Source organism: Amyelois transitella, chromosome W (assembly GCF_032362555.1).
Source record: "Amyelois transitella isolate CPQ chromosome W, ilAmyTran1.1, whole genome shotgun sequence".
NCBI classification, from domain to species: domain Eukaryota; kingdom Metazoa; phylum Arthropoda; class Insecta; order Lepidoptera; family Pyralidae; genus Amyelois; species Amyelois transitella.
The window spans coordinates 10,023,278-10,044,292 of NC_083536.1; the positions used below are offsets into that span (position 1 = coordinate 10,023,278).

General features: G+C 38.9%; 1 protein-coding gene and 2 pseudogenes across 1 annotated transcript; all 3 read right to left on the minus strand.

Moving 5' to 3' along the window:
* Positions 1-7,254: 7,254 nt before the first annotated feature.
* Positions 7,255-16,300, minus strand: LOC132904177 (uncharacterized; annotated as a pseudogene).
* On the minus strand, positions 9,520-14,393 carry LOC132904258 (uncharacterized). Its single transcript, XM_060954185.1, has 2 exons — positions 13,920-14,393; positions 9,520-13,264 (listed from the first exon to the last, which is right to left on the minus strand). The coding sequence occupies exon 2, from the start codon at positions 13,261-13,263 to the stop codon at positions 10,330-10,332; it is 2,934 nt and encodes a 977-aa protein (XP_060810168.1). The 5' UTR covers position 13,264; positions 13,920-14,393; the 3' UTR covers positions 9,520-10,329.
* A 689-nt stretch (positions 16,301-16,989) lies between the features above and the next one.
* LOC132904178 (uncharacterized) lies at positions 16,990-17,733 on the minus strand (annotated as a pseudogene).
* Positions 17,734-21,015: the final 3,282 nt, after the last annotated feature.

Genomic DNA, 21,015 nt, shown 5'->3' on the forward strand with positions numbered 1-21,015 from the left:
TGTTTTCAGTCGTGTAATGTCTATAGCGATGTCAGGATTAAACTATGAAAAATGTTTCATATATTTAGATGACCTTGTAATTTTTGGCCGTAACCTTGAAATTCATAATCGTAATTTAACAGATGTGTTTGAAAGGCTTCGAAAAATTAATTTGAAATTAAATCCTCAAAAATGTGTATTCTTAAAGAAAGAAATACTGTATCTAGGACATTTGGTTTCTGAAAAGGGTGTACTTCCTGACCCAGCTAAAATTGAAGTAGTTAAAAATTATCCAAAACCTACTAATACCGACGAAATCAAAAGATTTGTAGCCTTTTGTAATTACTACCGTAAATTTATAAAAAAATTTGCTGAAATAACTGCACCTTTAAACAAGCTTACAAGGAAAAATGAAGTATTTAAGTGGACGGAAGAGTGTACAGTTGCATTTGAAAAATTAAAGGAAAAATTAAGTTCACCCCCTGTTTTAGATTTTCCGGATTTTTCCGAAGGTAATGAGTTTATTTTACAGACTGATGCTTCCGGTATTGCTGTCGGAGCAGTGTTGTGTAATAAAAATATGAAACCTATAGCTTATGCCAGTAGACCCTTAAACAAAGCGGAATTAAATTACCCTACGATTCAGAAAGAATTACTTGCTATAGTCTGGGCAATAAAGTATTTTAGACCATATTTATACAATAGAAATTTTACAATTTTAACAGATCACAGACCATTAATTTACTTATTTTCAATGAAAGACCCATCCAGTAGACTTTTAAAATTCAGACTTCTTTTAGAAGAATACGAATTCAAGATTAACTATATAAAAGGTAAAGATAATAGTGTTGCAGATGCTTTGTCTAGAGTTTATATTACGTCAGATACATTGAAAAGCATGAACGAAGACATTATAATGGTTTTGACTAGGAGACAACGTAAAAATTTGGAAGAAAGTAGTGAAAGTTCTATTTTAAGTAATCCCACTGATGAAAGGTCTGATCAGCCTCGAGTTGTGGAATTGTTTAAAATACCGAACGATTACATGGAATTGACTTTTATAGAAAAAAAGGATTTAGATAAATTGAGGAGCAAAAATAACGTAGATTTAGAAAAAGAATGTTTCATTTATTGCAAAATAAAGAATACTATTTATATAAACATTGACTTTAGGGCACATTTTACGCGAGCCGAATTTGTGACTAAGTTAATGGAATTTTGTAAAATAATCAAAGTAAAAGAACTATGCATAGTAAAAAATAATGAGATAAAAACATTCATAAATGATTTGTTACAAGAAATAAATAATAGAACGAATTGGACCGGTCCACGATTTTATATAATAAAGAGTGTTAAGAGAATAGAGAATGACGAAGACAAACAGTATATTTTGCATGACTTCCATTTGTTACCAACCAGTGGACATGCTGGAATTCGTAGAATGACTAATAACATTAAGAGGTTATTTTTTTGGCCTGGTTTAGATAAGGATATTAAGGATTTTGTAAATAAATGTAGCAAATGTCAAAAAATGAAGCATTGTAGATATACCAAGGCGCCAATGGAGATAACTACAACTGCTTCCAATGCTTTTGAGAAAATTTATTTAGACCTTTGTGGACCTTTAGAGAGAGACTCAGATGATAATCGCTATATCTTGACAATCCAATGCGAATTAACAAAGTTTGTCGAAGCTTATCCTTTAAAAAATAAAGAGACGGTAAGTATTGCACATGCGTTTGTCAATAATTTTATACTTAGGTTTGGAATACCAGATACTATTGCAACAGATCGCGGAACGGAGTTTGTCTCATCTACAATGGAACAGGTTTGTAATTTATTAGGTATAGAAAAGTTAACATCTACAGCTTACCACCACGAATCGCTAGGAGCTATTGAAATTTCTCATAAGAGCCTAGGTGCGTTTTTACGCATACATTGTGATGATCAAAAAGATACGTGGAGTCAATGGCTTCCATTTTGGTGTTATAGCTACAATAATACTGTTCACACAGAGACGAACTACACACCGTTTGAATTGGTATTTGGTAAACCTAGTAAAATTCCCTGTAGAGTTAGAAATAATAATAATATAGAACCCTTGTATAATCCAGAAAATTATCCTTTACATTTAAAGCATCGTTTACAAGTATCTCTTCAAGATGCTCGTAAGAATTTAATTTATAGTAAAGAAAAGAGGAAATGTTTATATGATAAAACATTAAATGATGTATCATATAATACTGGAGATTTAATATTAATTAAAAATGAAGTAGGTAAAAAGTTAGATTGTAAATTTTTCGGTCCTTTTACTGTCATAGAAGATTTAGGATGTAATGTGAAAATTGCAAAAGATGATAATAAAGTAGACGTAGTACACAAAAATAGGACAAAAAGGTTTATTATGTCATATCAATAATACATCGTTAAGTACTTACATTATGTTAACATTTATTAAATATGTACAATAATCGTATACTTAAATATGTAAAAAAAAAAAAAAAAAAATTGTACTTACCTTGTAAAATGTAGTTGTCAACAGTATACCTAAATACATACCTATATCTATAATATAATCGTCTAATATTAAGATTATCTGTGTTGTTTAGCACATAGGTATACTTTGTATTAATTAATATTCTTACAGTAGGTAATTTTCGTCGACGAAACCTACACGAATACCTATATAACATTGTATTTGTTTATAATCATAAAAATAAAACTAATATTTTTATTTTTATTCTTTTTGCACCCCCGTGGTGTAGTGTAGCCCTAATTGTAATATGTTATACTATTATATACTATATACTTGATGATCAATAAATCAGAATCGATTCAGCTTTTGTTTAATTTACACGCATTCCCTCCTATATTAGACACATCACAACATTCCCTTATCACGCTGTTCCTTATCCGGTCACTCAATTTCACACCCAACATACTCCTTAACGCTCTCATTTCCACTGCATTTATTCTGCTTTCGTGCTTCTTTTGCCATACCCAACTTTCACTCCCATACATTAATGTCGGGACCAACACGCCCCTGTGCACAGCCAGTCGAGCCTTTTTGGATAGTTTCTGACTGCTCATAAAGGCATGCAAAGCTCCATTCACCATGTTCCCCGCGTTCACTCTCCTTTCAATATCACTATCACACTTGCCATCTGATGTAAACTTTGATCCTAGATATACAAACTCTTTCACTTGCTCAACTTTTTCTCCTCCAATCAAAATATTACATGCTGTCATTTCTTTCTCCATTTCAAAAACCAGTGTTTTAGTTTTACTTACGTTCACTTTCATTCCTTTCTCTTTTAAAGCTTCATGCATACAGTTTACCATCTCCTGTAACTCCTCCGCTGATGACGCCAGTATAACCTGATCGTCGGCATAGAGCAGACATTTGACGAGTAATTCATTCATCCTTAATCCACTTTCAGACTCTTTCAAATCTGTCAAACAACTATCCATAAATAGGTTGAACAGCCACGGTGACGCAACACATCCCTGCCTTACACCTTTCTCAATCTTAAACCACTCAGTGTGCGCTCCGTTTATCCTGACACAAGCACTCGAATCCTCATATAAGGATTTCAGTGCTCGTATCAAGAGACTGCTCACCCCATGCATAGAAAGTGCTGACCACAATTCATTCCTCTCAACTCTGTCATAGGCCTTTTCCAAATCCACGAATGTGCAATAGACTTTTTGACTCTTGGCCAAAAACTTTTCGGCTATGCACCGCAAAGAAAAGACCTGATCAGTACATCCCATTCCCTTTCGAAATCCCGCTTGAGCATCCCATATTTTGTCATCAGTTTCATTCCTGACTCTATTAATCAATACCTTAGCATACAATTTGCCGACGACGCTAAGCAGGCTTATACCACGATAATTTTTGCAGTCCAGTTGTGACCCTTTTCCTTTGTAAAGTGGCACAATAACAGCCTTACACCAATCTTTTGGTACTCGGCCGCTTCTCCAACACAAATTGAAAAGGCAGTACAACTGTCTAGCTACGACGCCTTTTCCTGCTTTAAGCATCTCGACCGACACTCTATCATACCCGGCAGCCTTACCCGCTTTCATACTCTTAAGTGCTTCCACAATTTCAAACTTTTCAATTTCGCCTTCCATCTCATTCTCTTTTTCTTCGCTATAGCAGAACTCTTTCTTATTTTCTTCCTTTTTTTCAAATAAACTCTCAAAATAGTCACAACGCTACCATCCTGGCATCTGATCCTAGTCAGCTCTCTGGTTATAGTTTTTCCTCGGGCTGACCTTACGGATTTCCAGAATACTTTCAGATTTGACTGAAAGTCTTCTGATAGCCTTTTATCAAAATCCTCTTTATACTCTTCTTTCTTTCTAATCACAGCTTTCTTAACCAAATCTTTCATTTTTTTATATTCCTTACGTGCTTCATTCACATCCTCATCTATAACCTCTTGCATTCTTAAGTTAGCTTTTGCTGCTAACAAATCCAGCCATGCTTTCTTCTTTAATCGCACAAGTTCTTGCACATCTTTACTCATCCACGCATTTTTGTGATTTTTCCCTTTCCTTCTTCTACTTACACCACACACTTCAACAGCTACTTTCACAATTCTTTCTTTAAATTCCTTCCATCCATCTTCAATATTGCTCCTCTCATCTAAATCTTCAATTTCATCCTTCAGTCTATTAATATACTTCTTACCTACATCCATATCTTGCAAATTTTCTACTTTCACTCTTTCCAAAGCGCTGGTTTGCTCCCTTACCCTGTGCCGCCAGCGATTGAAGATACCCCTTATCCGGGATATCACCAGTAAATGGTCCGAGTCAATGCCAGCACCGCGATATGCACGGGTATCCAGCACTTTGTTCTTCAATCTTTCATCTACAATCACAAAGTCTATCATACTTTTTAAAATACCTTCCACTCTTGTATAGGTGTGGATCTCTTTATGTTGAAACATTGAGTTCGACACAAAAAGATCCCACTCTAGACAGATTTCTAATACACTTCTTCCATTATCATTCACCTTTTCGTCACCAAACGCACCAAGCACCTTTTCATATCCATCACGCTTTACACCCACCCATCCATTAAAATCACCTAACATAATAATCTTCTCATTTGGCTTGGTAACTTTCAATACTTCTCTTACACTATTCCAGAACTCCTCGTTTTCGCTTTTTGCTTATGTTGTACCCCTCGAACCCACATCCCACGGTGCATAAACACCTAAAACGAAGATCCGAGTGATTCCAACTTTCAGCCTAATCCATAGAAGACGAGGGCTGACACACTCATACTCATTCACACACTCAGCCATTCGTGCAGAAAGAATTAGACCGACCCCTTGACAGCCTCGGCTGGTACTGGAAATTCCAGACCAATACGCCGTGTAAGGGCCGTGCTGCGTCGCGTCGCATCCTTTCCGCTTCGTTTCATTCACGCACAACACATCCAAACGTCTTTCATCCATCATCTGGCATACTTCCTCAATCTTTTCCTTCATTCCTCCTCTTACATTCATCGTCGCAAAACGGCTTTCAGCAGACCGCATACCGCTCCCGCCGGGAACGAGACGTGATGGGGTGCGGACACCATCGCCGCCATTTAGGTGCTTTTTACGGATCATCATGCGATTCCCACGAGACGCAAGGGAACAATTTTTTCCGCCCCAGCAGAGCCCCCCATGCCAGGGTAAGGCTAGCCATTACCTGGGGGTCGCCCAACCCCATGGCGGAAGTGGCACGCTCGAGACTAGGCTCGCCCCTAGCCATGCATCCATCGGCGCGGCAGACCTTAGATTGGCAAATTAGACATGACGAGGGAACATAATTGGGATAAAGCAAGTGTTTCTAGAATTTTTGAAAAATAAGGCAATATATAAATGGGCCGAAGGTCACTTAAGGCGGTGGGATTGTCGATTTTTGGTAGGGTAACACAAAAGCTTTACGCCACATAGAAGGAAATGCTCCCGTACTCATTGAAAAATTTATTATGTTATATGGCATATAATTTATTACATGGCTAATAGCATCGTGACCAACAGCCTCAGATTTGATGGAAAGTAATGCTTTGTGCACATCGTCTAAAGATACCAAAGAGAAAGAGAAAGACTCGGAAAGAAGAAGTGGCATGGAAGTTATATTAAAAATGGTTTGTGTTCTAGTAGTGTCATCAAGGCAGGAGGCAGACGAAAAGTGAGAATTGATCTCATCAAAGAAGAACGGAAGGTTAATAGACTTGGATACACTTTTACCAAACCCAAGACTTTTGAGAAACTTCCAGGTGTCAGCCGCGGATAAGTTGGATATATGGTCATGAAATTAATGCCGTTTAGCTGATCTTACCATCTTGTTGCAATGATTTCTTGCCACTTTGTAGAGAGTCCAGTTTATCTCTGAGCGTTTGCGCTTAAACTTGCTGAATGCTTTATTGCGCTTTCTCATAGCCATTCGAACTCCCAAAGTAATCCATGGACATGGTGGTCTTTTAAATTTAACTGTACGAAGTGGGACATGTCGATCAAAGAGTGATATGATGGTCTCGTTCAGAAGGCTTACCTTCTCATTAATGGAGTCGGCTGCAGCAATCATACTCCAGTCAGTGCCAGCGGTATCTATACAGAGGGCTTCCTCGTTAATTCTAGCATGGTTGCGCATCAACACAGCAGCAGGCTTGTGTTTCTTAGTGTGTATGTTGTAAGACGCATAGATTAGGTCATGTCGTGAGAACTCAGGAGCCGGATATTGACCGTGAAGAAGGACATCAGAGATCGAAGCTTCACGTTAAGGTCAAGTTAAGTGTCATCGGTATGTAGATTCTGATGCGTAGCGTTAAGATGGAGAACAGAGAGGTTAAACGAATTAAAGAGTTGAAGAAATTTAGAAGAGAGGGAGTCGTCTAGCATGTTATTATTGAAATCACCGAGCAATAAAAAATGAGAGTAAAAGGAAACAAAAGGCTCCAAGGCTGATTTGAAGCAAGAGTAGAGATCAACACGAGAAACATTGGGGGCAGAGTAAAAACACCAAGAAACAATTTTACCCGATTTACATCCACTTCTAAAAAGAGGTACGCCGGGGATGCAGAGTGCGATAAAGTGGATTTGCTCAGTAATTTATAAGGAAAATGGCTACGTAGGTATATGGCCACACCACCGCCTCGACCAATACCTCGATCATTCCTAATTAATATAAACCCTGGAACTGTAAAGAAGGAGGAGTTTAAACTAGATTTAATCCAAGTTTCAGAAATAAGAATTGCGTCAAGGTGTTCTACGGACGCAAGATCCAGAAGACTTGAATAATGCGCTGGTACACTTTGTGCATTTCTATCTTCTTCTTAGTCGTGTCACTCTTGACAGAGTAGTCGTGGTCATCATGTAGTGTTGGAGGCGGGCGCCAATGTGCGCCTTACGATGTCACGCCATTTCTCCCTGATGGAAGTCATCCTGCTGCACTCGTTAAGTGAACCGCCAATGACAGACTTTATTTGGTCGGTCCATCGCATGGGTGACACTTTACCCTGGACAACAAGCCGTTCTATGGATCGGTTGCCTCTCCTTGTAACGTGTCCAAAGAATGACAAAATGCGAGATTGTACTAAGGGAAATAGTCGCTGCTTAATACCGAGCTCTTGGAGTATCGAGACGTTAGTGCGGAACTCTGTCCAAGACACACCAAGCATTCTCCTCCAGCACCACATCTCTAGGGCGTCTATCTTTTTTCTTTCCACTTCTCGCAATGTCCACGTTTCAGCAGCATACAAAAATATGGGGAAAATAAGCGTGCGCACCAGTCTGGTCTTTGTGGTCTTAGTGATGCTACGATTCCTCCATACTTTTCTCATTCTGTCCATTGCCGATCTTGTGATTGCCATTCGTCGCTTTATCTCGTCGATACATCCACCGTTATTCGAAATCAGAGCGCCAAGGTAAGTGTACGATTGGACCACGTCACAGTTCGCGATTCTAGTTACTTCTGGCGAATTACTGTTAGCGCGATCCACAACCATCATCTTCGTCTTGCTGCGATTTATTTTCAGACCGAACTCGAGGCCAACACGTTCCATTTTCTGAAGTAGATCTTCCATGTGTTGGGTACTAGTTGCAAAGAGAGTGGTGTCATCAGCATAACGTAGATTGGCAATTTTGTATCCACCAATTTTCACACCGTCTGTCCAATCCTCTAGAGTGATGCGCATTATTAACTCAGTGTATACATTGAACAAGAGCGGTGATATTATGCATCCCTGGCGTACTCCGGTACTAGGGCGAAAGTTTCCTGACAAGACGTCTTCTGTGCGCACAGAGGCTGTTCCATCCTCGTATAGCCGTCTTAAAAGGTGGACTAGATGTAAAGGCGTGCCCATTTGCAATAGTGTGTCCCATAACACAGGCCATTTCACCGAGTCAAATGCTTTTGAGAAGTCCGCTTTTTCGATGATCTGGCGAACAATCAAAATCTGTTCCCGAGTTAGATAGGTGGGTGGATTTCAACAAGTGATTTTTTTTTGTCATTTCGGTGAGATTTTTTATTTCAATGCTATTCTACAATTTTTTGATAATAAATAAAACTTTAAGCTATTTTATAACATATGCGTGAATGGTCATCAAATATCATCGAAACTTGCAGATATATTTAAGGTTGAATTTTTAAGTGTCCACTGAAATGATAAGTATCCATCGAAATGATAATAAAAGCCCACCGAAATGAAAATTACCCACCGAAATGATTTAAATGTGCACCGAAATGAAATAAACCCACTGAAATGATACGGCTAAGAACAACCGTGCTGCGGAACAAGGGTTCCGTAATATTTTAAGTTCGGTTTTCATATTCTTAGTTAAAGAAGATACAGTTAGTTGTTGTTATAATATCTTTCTTTGAGACTATTCTCATTGTTTCTTTACTCAAATAACTGTGACTAATTTTAGGCACGTTTAATTTTTTTTAAAGTCATTTTAGTAACTGTGATATTTTTAGTAAATAATGAAGTTTGCTATAATTAAGCTTCTTAGATTTTATTACACACTTAGTTACCTACAGCTCGACCATAATAAAAGCGTGCTAATATTTATTTTACTACCTGCATTAAGGCGTTGTGGCAAGCAAAACTAGTGCTGCCAATGAAAAAAAATAATATGTCAGTAACTAGTACGAATATCAAAAATGTACAACACCCGAACACTAAAGTATTATAATCATATTATGCATTGTTTTTTAGAAATAATAAGAAAACTTTGTTTCATTGTGTTGAGAAACAAAAAGCATTATTGCTAAAAGCGGCCGTTTTTTCCTTTGATGAAAACTGTTGCTCAAAACAATGACATACAGTTTTCCTAGTATGTTTAAAAAATAAAGCGCGTATTAATTTAGTATTCGGGTGTTGTACATTTTTGATATTCATTACTTACTGAGATATGATTTTTTTTTTCATTGGTGGCGCTAGTTTTGCTTGCCACAGCGCCTTAACACCAAAATATGGAGCAGGTAAAGAACTTCGTTTAGGTATAAAAATGTTATAAGAAGTTAAAATTAAAAAAAAAACAGAAAGGTTACACACTGGAGAGTTCATCGAATTAACAGTTTCTTTACGGAATAAGGCAGATACGTACCCTCGTGACTCTTAACCCGGTCAAATGTAGCAAGTAGTTAAAGGTGATAAGTGGGATTTAGTATTTTATAAGTAAAACTTCTATATTAAACAAATCAACTCTTATATTTTTTGATAAGAAACATTATAAAACATCTAATTATATCAGACGAGCTAAGTACTTTAAAACCCTTTTAATTGAGATCACGTTATCTTAAATCACTAATAACAATACAGTATAGTATCTAATAAAAAAAAAGGAATGCAGTTTTTTTCTGCCTAAATACTTATTATTGCAAACTATAAGCCTTAATAAAACAGTATTTTTAAGTAGGTACGTAGATGTAACTTATGTCTCTAATTCGCTAATCAGCCTCTTTTTATGACTTTAAATATGTATATATTGGTTCTTAACTAGATATATAGTAAACAAATGTTTTTTTTTTTATTATCACATGATAACACTTCTTCATTATAATTAAGTATACTATAATTCTCCATTAGTTTAACTTACTACTTAATAGGAACATAGCAAATATCACAAGTATAAATATTCACGCACGAATGATCCAATGGGTTGCTACAAGTTTTACCACACTTTAAGAAAGATAGCCCACACATTAGCAAGCTTGTATTTAAGTGGGAATATGCATTTGAAATCAGGCTCATTCGTGCATTAAACAAGTCGAGTACTTAAAAAAACAAAAAACGAAACCAACGAATAACTACTTACTTTAAAAAATCAAATCAACAGTTCAATCAAAAATATTCAAATCTGAAGTCGATGAAGACGATGATAATCTTTTTACTGGTCTCCTCTTGACTTTAGTTTTGATTTCCTGTTCACTGTCACTGTTACTTTGTTCATACTTTTCAAGTAATGCAGTATCAGGGTTATCAAAAAATGAACACGAGGGAGTGTTGAATTCAATGAAGTTTTCATACTTTTCCAGTAGTGATTTGGGGATCATTGATGATTCCTGTCCAGTTTCTTCTTTTTGATTATTCATTCCAACGGGAGATTTGGATGTTGAGGGCTTAAGAACTGATATGTCAATGTTTTGGATCGAGTGTATTGATAGTTCAGTTATAATACTACTTCTTTTCTTTGGATGTTTCTTTTCTTTGGATGGTTTGGGACGTAGTACCAACTTCTCTGTTAGTTGTATTGGACGCAGCTGTGCCATATTTGTAGTATTTACAAAAGTAGGTAATTGAGTCTCAGTTAAATCATGAAAACCTAAATGTTTGCCGTGAGGGCACATTACGATTTTATTTAGGCATTCTCTTTCAACACAGGATAGATGACGAAGTGCCAAACGGTTCCCCGACTCTTTAGACCAAACCACTTGGTGAACTTTCATAGTTCCCGCAAACGTTTTCAAGTCTTTGGGCAAAAGCCAGTCTTTTTCTGTTATTTGATAATCTTCAACTACTTCGATTTTCACGCCTTGAACAAAAGACTTTAAGTTTTGTACTAGTACTTCAATATTGGTAATATCATGTTGATATGCGACCTGTTTATCCAGCGTTCTCTTTAACACCCCACCCACTCCGTCTGCTGCGCTTTTTCCATGGCCGCACTCGCAATAGTTCCATACTATGTGGGTCAGCATTGGACAATAGGAAGACAGTTGTGATATTATGTATAATATCTTTTTATTCCGGTATTGGGCAGACGGAGAGTCAGAAATAATGTAAAGATTGCGGACTAGAGGCGCAGTTATTTCAATTTCACGCAAAATAGGAACAAGATGCGCCCAGACTGCTGCAGCATCATGCCTTAATGATGTACTTACAGTACAAAAAGATTGAGTTTTGCAAGTTTCATTGTTCAGTTTAAAATAAATTACAGCAGTGTGTAACGTAAATTGTTTTCTGCTGCCACCAAAATGAAGAGACTGAATTTCGGATCCATATTTAGTGGTATAATTTTCACTAAAATCTATTTGTATAATGCAGTCTTCTGTAGTCATATTTTCTTTTAAAGTCTTAAAAGCTTGGTTTTGGTTTTTATTATTAAGGCAATGTTGAAGGAATGCTTTCAGGCTGTTTTCAAATTTTTTAATCAGATCTAGAGGTTTTACCCAGTGTCTTACCTTTTCAACTTTAATAGCAGATTTCTCTACACTATTTTTGGTGTATGTACTTTTGTTCTTCTCCCAATTCCAATACGTTACGTGTACTCCATTATCAAACTCTTGGTAATCAATGAGTCTACTTTTACAGTTCGAGCATGTTCTTTGCAGACAATCGATGTTATCTTTACTACAACATAGGCTGTTTAAAACGTCGGATATTGTGTTTTCTTTGATCAGGCGATTTCTTTTCATCGATTCAATCAAAAGTTTCATATTTTCATGCTTTTCACATAAACATGTGTTTCGTGCATTCACATTTGGTTGAATAATCCAGAAAGGTTTCAGTCTTGAAAATGTTGAATAGCTTATCGGTGGTTCGCCTGATTTTAGATATTTCAAGTGTAAATTTTTAAGTGTGTCTGTCATTAGTCTCTTTTGTTTTTTTAAGCCATGTCTTGATATAGTGTCATTTTTGCCAGGACAAATTGTTGAATTTTCATCGTCTTCTAAAAATGTTACAACCCTCGTGAGATATTGTTTTTTTTTCTTATCAGATTTAATAACTACTTCTGTTTTTTTTTCTACTTTTTGCGTATTTTTTTTCAAATTTATATAACTGCTTTGTAGTCTATTACACCTTTTTTTGAGCATTTCTTTTTCCCGAGAGACCTGTAATAATTTATTTTGTAATTCTGTTATTAGCTTATTTTTAGTTCTTTGATATATGCGGAATTTATCTTTAAGCGCTCGCCTTAATTCTACAGATGTAATTGACGATTCTGACACAGGGCTGTTGGGGCAAAGTGTTGACTCAATACTACTCAGATTTGATGGAGATGGTATTCGTTGTGCGCTACTTGGTAGTACACAAGGAGTGGTAGTTACTACGTTGTCGTAAATATGATGTTGAACATCGGAACTGACGGAACTATCACTGTTCATCCGCAAGCAGCGCCGTATCATGCTGCAACGAGTAGGTCTTAGAGATGAAGATGGGTAGTCTTGTCGTGAAGTACTTGGACCAGGATTATTATTGTCTACAAAATTTCGATGCCTTGAGAGCGGGGTTTGTCGTGGACTGCTTGTGTATATAGGACGAGAGGTTGTAGTCGCTGTATGTTGAGGTTGGATATTCGTACTGATGCTACTTCTACTGTTCAATCGTAAGCTGTGCCTCAAAGTATTGCAACGGGCAGGTCTTGCAGTCGAAGAAGGTGAATCTTGACAGGAAGTGCTGAGTCCAGGATTATTAATATCCTCACCAATTTGATTTGTTGAAGATTGTTCTGGATGATCTTGAACTGTTCCAACTAGAGAGTTTGCACGAGTAGCCGTAGGAGCCGTAGTGGCTCTTTTTTTTTTTCTTTGGTAATAAGCGGCAGCACTTATGTTGTTTCTTCTTCTTAAGTTTCTTAATTTGGTCTTGTTCATTTGATGCCTTGAAACAATTAATCCTGCTGCTTTCTTTCTTGCATATCTTTCTCTATCTTTTTTCAGAAACTCTTCGCGTGTCTCTGCATTGCTCTTTATTCTTTCTTTTCTCCTTCTTTCGTACAACCTTCTTTTTTCTAACCTTTCTTCTCTAGTCTGTGTTCTTGGCCGAGGCATCCTAAAATAAAAAGAAACACAGTTCCTTTTTACTTACTTTCACACACAAAAACATATACACGCTGTACATACCTAGTTTCCCTAATATACCTTCAAATATACCATGCATTTACATTAGCTCTCTCGCAATGGAGAAGTTCAATGATGTTAAAAATACAACATCATAAAATTAAAATATATGTAGATCTGAACTAATCAATAAACTGATCTAATGAGTGTTTTTTTTTTTAAAATTCATCAATATAGGTATGATTGATATATGGATTATAAAAGATTGTGTTTTTTCGCGAAACGACTACCTACCTACACATAAAAGTATCTAGCAAGGTAAGTTTAAAAAAATATCTCGAGGATCTCTAAAACTTTTAACGGATTTATCATTTCGGAGATACATTTCATTCCGGTGGACTGTTATCAGTATTACAGTCCACCGAATCCGCTGAAATGATAACACTGAGATGATAAAACAGATGTCAATTTGACAATAACTCTGAAATAATGTCTGTATCAAAATTTCAAAACTATTTAAACAAAACCATACTTACAGCGTATTTAATGCACAATTTTGAAATAAATCAAATTAATGTAACACAAGTTATAACAGCTACCGAAATGAAATTTTTTTTGACCCCATATCACAGAAATGATACACTTACTTTTTTGGCGGGAAATCACAACACGTTGTAACGCGTGCATAGGCGCCGAGAGCTCAAGCCGGACTAATCTGAGGCGAGGAAAGGTAAGGGGGGCGCAACAACGCAATATTGACGGAGTTTTACTGCTAAAACTTAATGTCCTTTGAAATGATAATTTTTTTCGGGACAAAAGTTGAATGCCTGTCAAATCTATGAGAAGGAAGATAAACAAACAAAAATAGTTTTTGTTGATAGGAAATACATTATTAAATGAAACTAAAATCGATTTCAATCCAAAAAAAATATCGTATTTGCAGGATAAGATATTTTATGAGCAAAATTGGGTGCGGGACAGGTCACCGTCATGATAAAGTGACACTTTGTCATTTTTTTTGGCATGTAATAGATGCCGTAACTCGATGATTTTTTTTGCCATGGTAGAGGAGTACAAACTTCATTAAGGAAAAATATGAAAAATCATAAAGCACCATTCCTCACTACCGTTTTCACGTTTGCCGTGTAATTCTTGTGCTTGCGCAATTCACCCAGGTATGTTTTGAGACGATCGTTAAGGATATGTAACAAAATTTTGCTGGCGTGTGGTATCAAAGCAATAAGGCGGTAGTTGTTACATTTCTTTGTGGAACCTTTCTTGTGTAAGGGGGTAAATATGGTGTGAGTCCATTCATCGGGCCAATTTCCCGTCCGCCATACTTCATTACAGATGGCGTGAAAAATTTCATCACCATACTCTCCTAGAGCTTTTATGGTTTCTATGGGAATGGCATCTCTTCCAGTGGCTTTCCCGTTTTTGAGATGTTTTATTGCAGCTCTAACCTCAGACAGGAGAATGTCCGGTCCAGATCCTCAGTATTAGGGACAGTACTCGGGAAATCGCGTCAGTGCGGGTCCTGGAATAACGACTGACAGTAGCCTTTCCATGTTTCGGAGATTTCAACCAGTTCTGTTACCACACGATTATCGCTGTTTTCTATAGCCCAGGTTTTAGATGGTAAGGTTTTAGTGATAACCCGAATTTTGTGGTACATGTCTTTCGATTCGTGTCTTCCAGCATGAGACTCGATTTCGTGACAGATGGCATGACGGTAGTTGTTGTGGTCTCGTCTACATGCTGCTTGGACTTCAGCAGACAGTTTGTTAATAGTCCTCATGTCTGCTCCCTGAGCTTTCTTCCGACGTCTCTCTTCAACAAGAGCAAGAGTACCTTAGGTCATCCAGTGTTGCCGCTTGTGCGCCTTTGATTGCGTTTTAGACTCTGTTGCTGCCTGCTGGATAAGCTGTTTGGCCTTTTCCCACATGACGTTTGGGTTTGGCGTACCGCGTTTTGTTTCTAGCTATTCCGTCCACTTATTCTCGATGGTGAAAGTGAATTTCTCTATATCTGTGACTTCAATCCTTTTTTGTTTACAAGGAGTTCTGGCAGATTTGAGTTTTAATCGCATTTTCATCATTAAAAGTTCATGATCCGAGCCGCAGCAGGCACCGGGCATTGTGTGCGCATTGAGGATGGATGTATGCCAACGCGATTGGATAAGGATGTAGTCTATCTGATTGCGATGTCCAGTAGGCGATGTCCAAGTATACAATCTACGAGGATGGTGCTGGAATAGACTGTTGGCCACTACCAGGTTGTTTTCATCTGCGAACTGCATAAATCTCTCACCTCTCTCATTTCTCATACCAAGTCCAAAATTCCCTACTGAGTCACTGTGTTGTCGGGCGTTAGTACCAATTTTTGCATTAAAATCACTCAAAATAATAAGTAGCTCTCTGTTGGGTATTTTTTCAATGGTAATCTGCAACTGAGTATAGAACCTCTCAATATCTTGCTCTGTAGATCGGCTAGTAGGGGCATATATTTGCACGATGTTCAAGTTGACAGGTAGAGCTTTGAGTTTCATAGAGACTATGCGATCGCTTACCGGTTCGTAACCAAGTACGCAATTATTTAGATGTTTTGGAATAAGCAAAGCAACTCCATTTTGGCTCTCACTTTCATTTCCAGAGCAGTAGACGGTGTGGGTACCAGTAACGAAGTGACCGTTGTTTTTCCAGTGAGTTTCGCTCAATCCGCAAATGCTCAAGCCACACCGGGTCACCTCTCGTCTCACAATGTCCAGTTTTCCTGGTTGTAGCAAGCCTCGAACGTTCCAGGTTCCTATCTTTTGGATTTTACGAAGCTTAACTGATGTTCCAGTAACAGATTTTCCATGAGAAGCCTGGTTTCCTACTTCTGCAAGGCCGGTAGTCCATTTCTCACCGCGCGCCCCGGACGCAGCACGGCGCCGGTTGCTAAGCGGGTTGCATGGCAAAAGCACCTCTTGTGTATTTACTTCCATGACAATTTTCTCGGGAAAATAGTTGCAGTGGTTTCCCCTTGCCTTCTGCACCAGTCTTTTGGGGTTATTTAATCCCGCAGGCTCCTGCAACCTTTTCCAACCATTGGTTGGGTGTGTGGTTATACCGCCACTGCTCGGTCGCCATTGCCTCGTCCGTTGTCTAGCAGGGAGCACCGCGGTCTTCCGAGAAAAACCGCCGCGGATGAAAAGTATTTTGTCCGTGCGAGCAGGTGAGGTTGACTGTTGGGGCCGGAAAGATGTTAATTCCGTTCTCCCCCTTACTCCCCGTGCATTTCTATGGCATACATTAAAATACTTTCTGACAGGTAACAAGTCATTACTTAAAAGAGTGTGAAGTCAATCAGTGTCGTGAAATGTGGAGTCATTATCACTACAAGCACTATGAAACGAATCATCCATAATAGTGTTATAATATTATAAATATGAATAAATAAAAGAAGTACTTATTTAAAACTAATTAAAAAAAAAATAATCAAAATTATCAGCATTGGTCTGCCGCCGGTTTACACAAAAAAGTAAGTCACGTATATCAGTTTAAGAGTAAAACTAAAATGTCAATGTCATTCAAAATGACACTGACAGACCGTGACAATCAACAATAAGGACGAACTAGGTATCTGCGAACGACGAAGTTTCAATGTAAACAAACTAAACAAAACTCAATTAATTAACTACCTTACAAGGAAAAATTTAATAATTTAAGTAATTTCCTACTTATTTTTGGTCGCCGCTCGTCTTGCTCGCCGCTGCCCGTCACCAGACCCATCTGCAACCTCGCACGTTTTAGAGGAATGTTGGCGATGTTGCGTTATAGCCACTCCAGTCCCAGCAGAAGAAGCAGCGGGTACAGTCTCCGCAAATGCTTTAACGGCATGATCCAGATCTTCCAGTGCGTTTATACTGATGGGCTTCGCCGAGGGTGGCTTAATGAAAATGGATCCATCATACGTCCAGCACTTGGTCATGCCAAATCGCTTTCGAGCCTCAGTGAAGAGGGCCTGCCTACGACGAGTGAGGAACTCTGAAACCACTATCGACGTACCTTTGAGGGTTGTCTATTTACGCCATACAGTGGTCTTTTTGGTGGGACAAACGAAACTCACTAGAATTGGCCTGGGACGGCTATTACTCTTTGATCCCAACCTATGGCACGCTTCAAACGAAGTAGAAGAGATCCCCTCCATACGAAACCTTCCCCCCAGGATCGTAGAGATTACTGCAGCAGCATCTTCATTTTCGCCATGATCAGCTTCCTTTATGTTTCCAAAAAGTAAACATTTTCTCCGGTGCCTCATCTCAATGTTGTCCACGGATCTGACTAACTCTTCAAGCTGTGGTTGGAGAAGCTGCATGATATCACGGACATCACTCTTAAACTTACTGTAGTCTTCCCAGAGCTTGTTAAGTGATGCTGGCTCCTTTGACATCTTCAGCTGGTTTTCAAAGTCAGTCATTCCCCGAAGTAAATAAGTGTTAACTTGTAAAGTTACATAAATATAACAAAACAAATTTTAATAGTAGTTATCAGATGTCATATTAATTTTGGCTTTATTTGACTTTTAGCTTTAATATTTCAGAGATGATTTTTATCAAAATTGTACTTTGTTTAATGGAAATTATGTAATAACTTATTTACTGTTATTAAACATATAGTCAATAATGTTTTTTAAATTATAGTAACAATTTATTGGACATTTAATTCTGTGTTTTTCAAATAAGAGATCTGCAATTGTTACACGTGGTCGCATTGGCACGCCCCACTACTTTCTTATAAATAGGAGTGGTGCTTGCCACAGGGACCGGGCTGTCTCCAATCGTCGAAGCGAGAATATCTTGTAAGTAGATACTTATTGAGTGTAATGTTATATTTTTATGTAAATAAAATGTAAATAAAATATTGCTGAGCTATACCTATGAACTAATAGCTTATTTAATAATATCTTATATCTTGTGTAGACTTGTGTAGATGTTGATAATTTGTTATATATACAATTAAATATGATTATTACAAAACATTTTATTATTTACAATTCAGTGTTTATATAGTTATACTTATATAACCTTACCAAGTCTTTTATTTATTTTACATAAGTCTGGAGAAATTTCTGGATCTGTTGCACGGCATCTATGGGGGTCATCTTGTGGGGTTTTCAAATGGAAGTGACAAAAGTAGTAGGCAGTGAGATTGTGTTGCTTTTATTATAAGCTAATTAGTGCATGTGGCTTTTTGATTATTGTCTTCGCCAATTATTTATTTTTTAACATATTTTTTATAAATGCAACACTGCATACACGCACTCTTTCACGCACGCACTCAATCCTATTCCTGTGCCACTCTCACTCCTTTCCAAAATGTCAAAAATAATAAAAAAAAAAGCGCGCCATTCGTTTCTCCGCGCGCAACTGCATCGCTCTCTGCATCGGTATTGAATATTCTCAAAATTCATCAAAGACGCTAAATCTTTATTAACTACGCACCCCGGGGTTAGTCTGTGAAGTGCATAAAGTGATTTATGTTTTCTAAAAACTACCTATTGTATCGTGGAAGATACCGGCGCTGAACGAGAGCTCGAGTTACGGACCAAAGGTACTCCTTGTCTATATCCTTCCGCGAGACCAAGTGGTCCTCACGAGCCGTATCCCTATCTGATATCCTCACATTACTCTTCAACGCAAAACTTCTCACATGCTATTAATATCGTATATTTTACTTAATTCCAACGCACCACGCAACGCATCTCATTACTACATACTTAACTACCTACATTACGCTACACTTTCATTCGCTTAAAAACTCATAAACTCATATGGTTCCCTTATATATAAGAAGAGAGAAGATGTTTAAACAAAATTCGATTCATTCTAATCACAAAACATTAGTCGAATGCACTCACCTGACTCCATTTGGTTAATTAAAAACTCACTATTATTTGTAAAGGTAATATATTGTAAAATAAAACTAAAAACATTGAAATAAACATAAAATAAAACGTAAATTCTATCTTGTCTAACTTTTGTGTGGGTAATGTGAAAAAAAAAACAATTGACTCTCATCTCTTAAAAATTAACTTTTTTTATAAACTGCCAGTGCGCTAACAAAACAAACATTCCGGCGGCCAAGGACGACTTAAGTCCTTAAAATTTGTAAACAAAAGAAAATAAAAAATCTTACTTGAAATTAATAAAGAAAATATTAAACTATTGGCTTTTAGGGCAAAGGGTATAATTTTAAGATTGGTCTCGTGAAAATTATCTTTGTACTTTAATCACGATCACACACCGAACACACTTCCTAATTCCTAACTGATGATCGGTTGAAAGCACCGTGGTAAGTAACTTTCTGCGAGCCCGTGGTAAGATCACGGACCGACCATACTTCCTAATTCCTAACTGATGATTGGCTGGAAGAAACCGTGGTAAGTAAACTTCCTGCGAGCCCATGGTAAGATCACGCACCAACCACACTTCCTAATTCCTAACTGATGATTGGCTGGAAGAAACCGTGGTAAGTAAACTTCCTGCGAGCCCGTGGTAAGATCACGCACCAACCACACTTCCATTCCTTCATCTTATCATCCTGCATTTCCGCCGTCAGGCGGAAATGTGGGGTGCTGTTCAGGGCTTGTGGCCCTCTTCAGCGACTTTCTTCGCTGCCTGCAACGGCAGGCAGGTCGCGAGCGTGGCCGTGGCGGCCACTAATTTGGTCTTCCCGCGGGGTCAACAGGCGCTGCGGGTGCGGCGCCTGCAGTGGTGCTCGCTGTGATGACGGCTTCTCTGGGTGATGGCCAGTGTCTTCGGTCCGGCGGGCGAGCGTGCAGTGGCGCGATGCCCACGAGGTGCGGGTGCGCCGACCTGTCCGCCCTGCCGAACATGTCACTGGCCAGACGCGAGATGAATGCGTCCAGGCCCTCCCATTTAAGGTCCCGCTGGATCGTCGCGTTCCTCACGTACCGTGGGGCCCCGACGATGTCGCGGAGACTTTGGTTTTCTTGAGCGCGGAGGCGACGCCTGTAGGTCTCCGCGACATAGGCGTACCACGCCGGGGCTGCGTACGTGAGGCGGGATCTGATGTATGTCTTGTAGATCCCGAGCTTCGTCTTCAGCGGGAGGCTGGAGGAGAGCACTGGGCGGAGTCTTCCTTTGGCCGTCTTCACTGCTTGCACCACTGAGTCGACGTGGGTCTTCAGGCGAAGACCACGGTTGATCTTGACCCCGAGGTACGTGACGTATGGCTGCCACGCCACGTCCTTCCCGAAGAGCATCAGGGGCGGCGGTTGGGCGGCGTTCCCGGAGATCAGAGCCTGCGTTTTCGCCACGTTCACCGACAGTCTCCACTTGTGGAGCCAATCTGGCAGGGCGTCTAGCGCATTTTGGGCTTTCTTGGCGGCGTGCTTCGCGCTCATGGATACCGCGAAGTACGCCGCGTCGTCGGCGTAGAGGGCCAGCTTGGCTCCATCTGCGACCGGAATGTCGTCGGTGTACGCGGCGTAGCAGGCCGGGCTCAGGCAGCTGCCCTGAGGAACGCCAGCCCGGACGGGTTTCTTCGTTGAAAGGGCGTCTTCGACCGCCACCCTGATCTTCCGCTCGTTCAGGAAGGAGGCCACAATCCTGATCAGTCTTCTGGGCATGGGGCTCTTCGACAGTTTGTACAGCAACCCCTCGTGCCATACTCTGTCGAAGGCCTTCTCATTATCTAGGAGCACAACAGCCACGGTCTCCTTTCGGTTGGCAGCGAC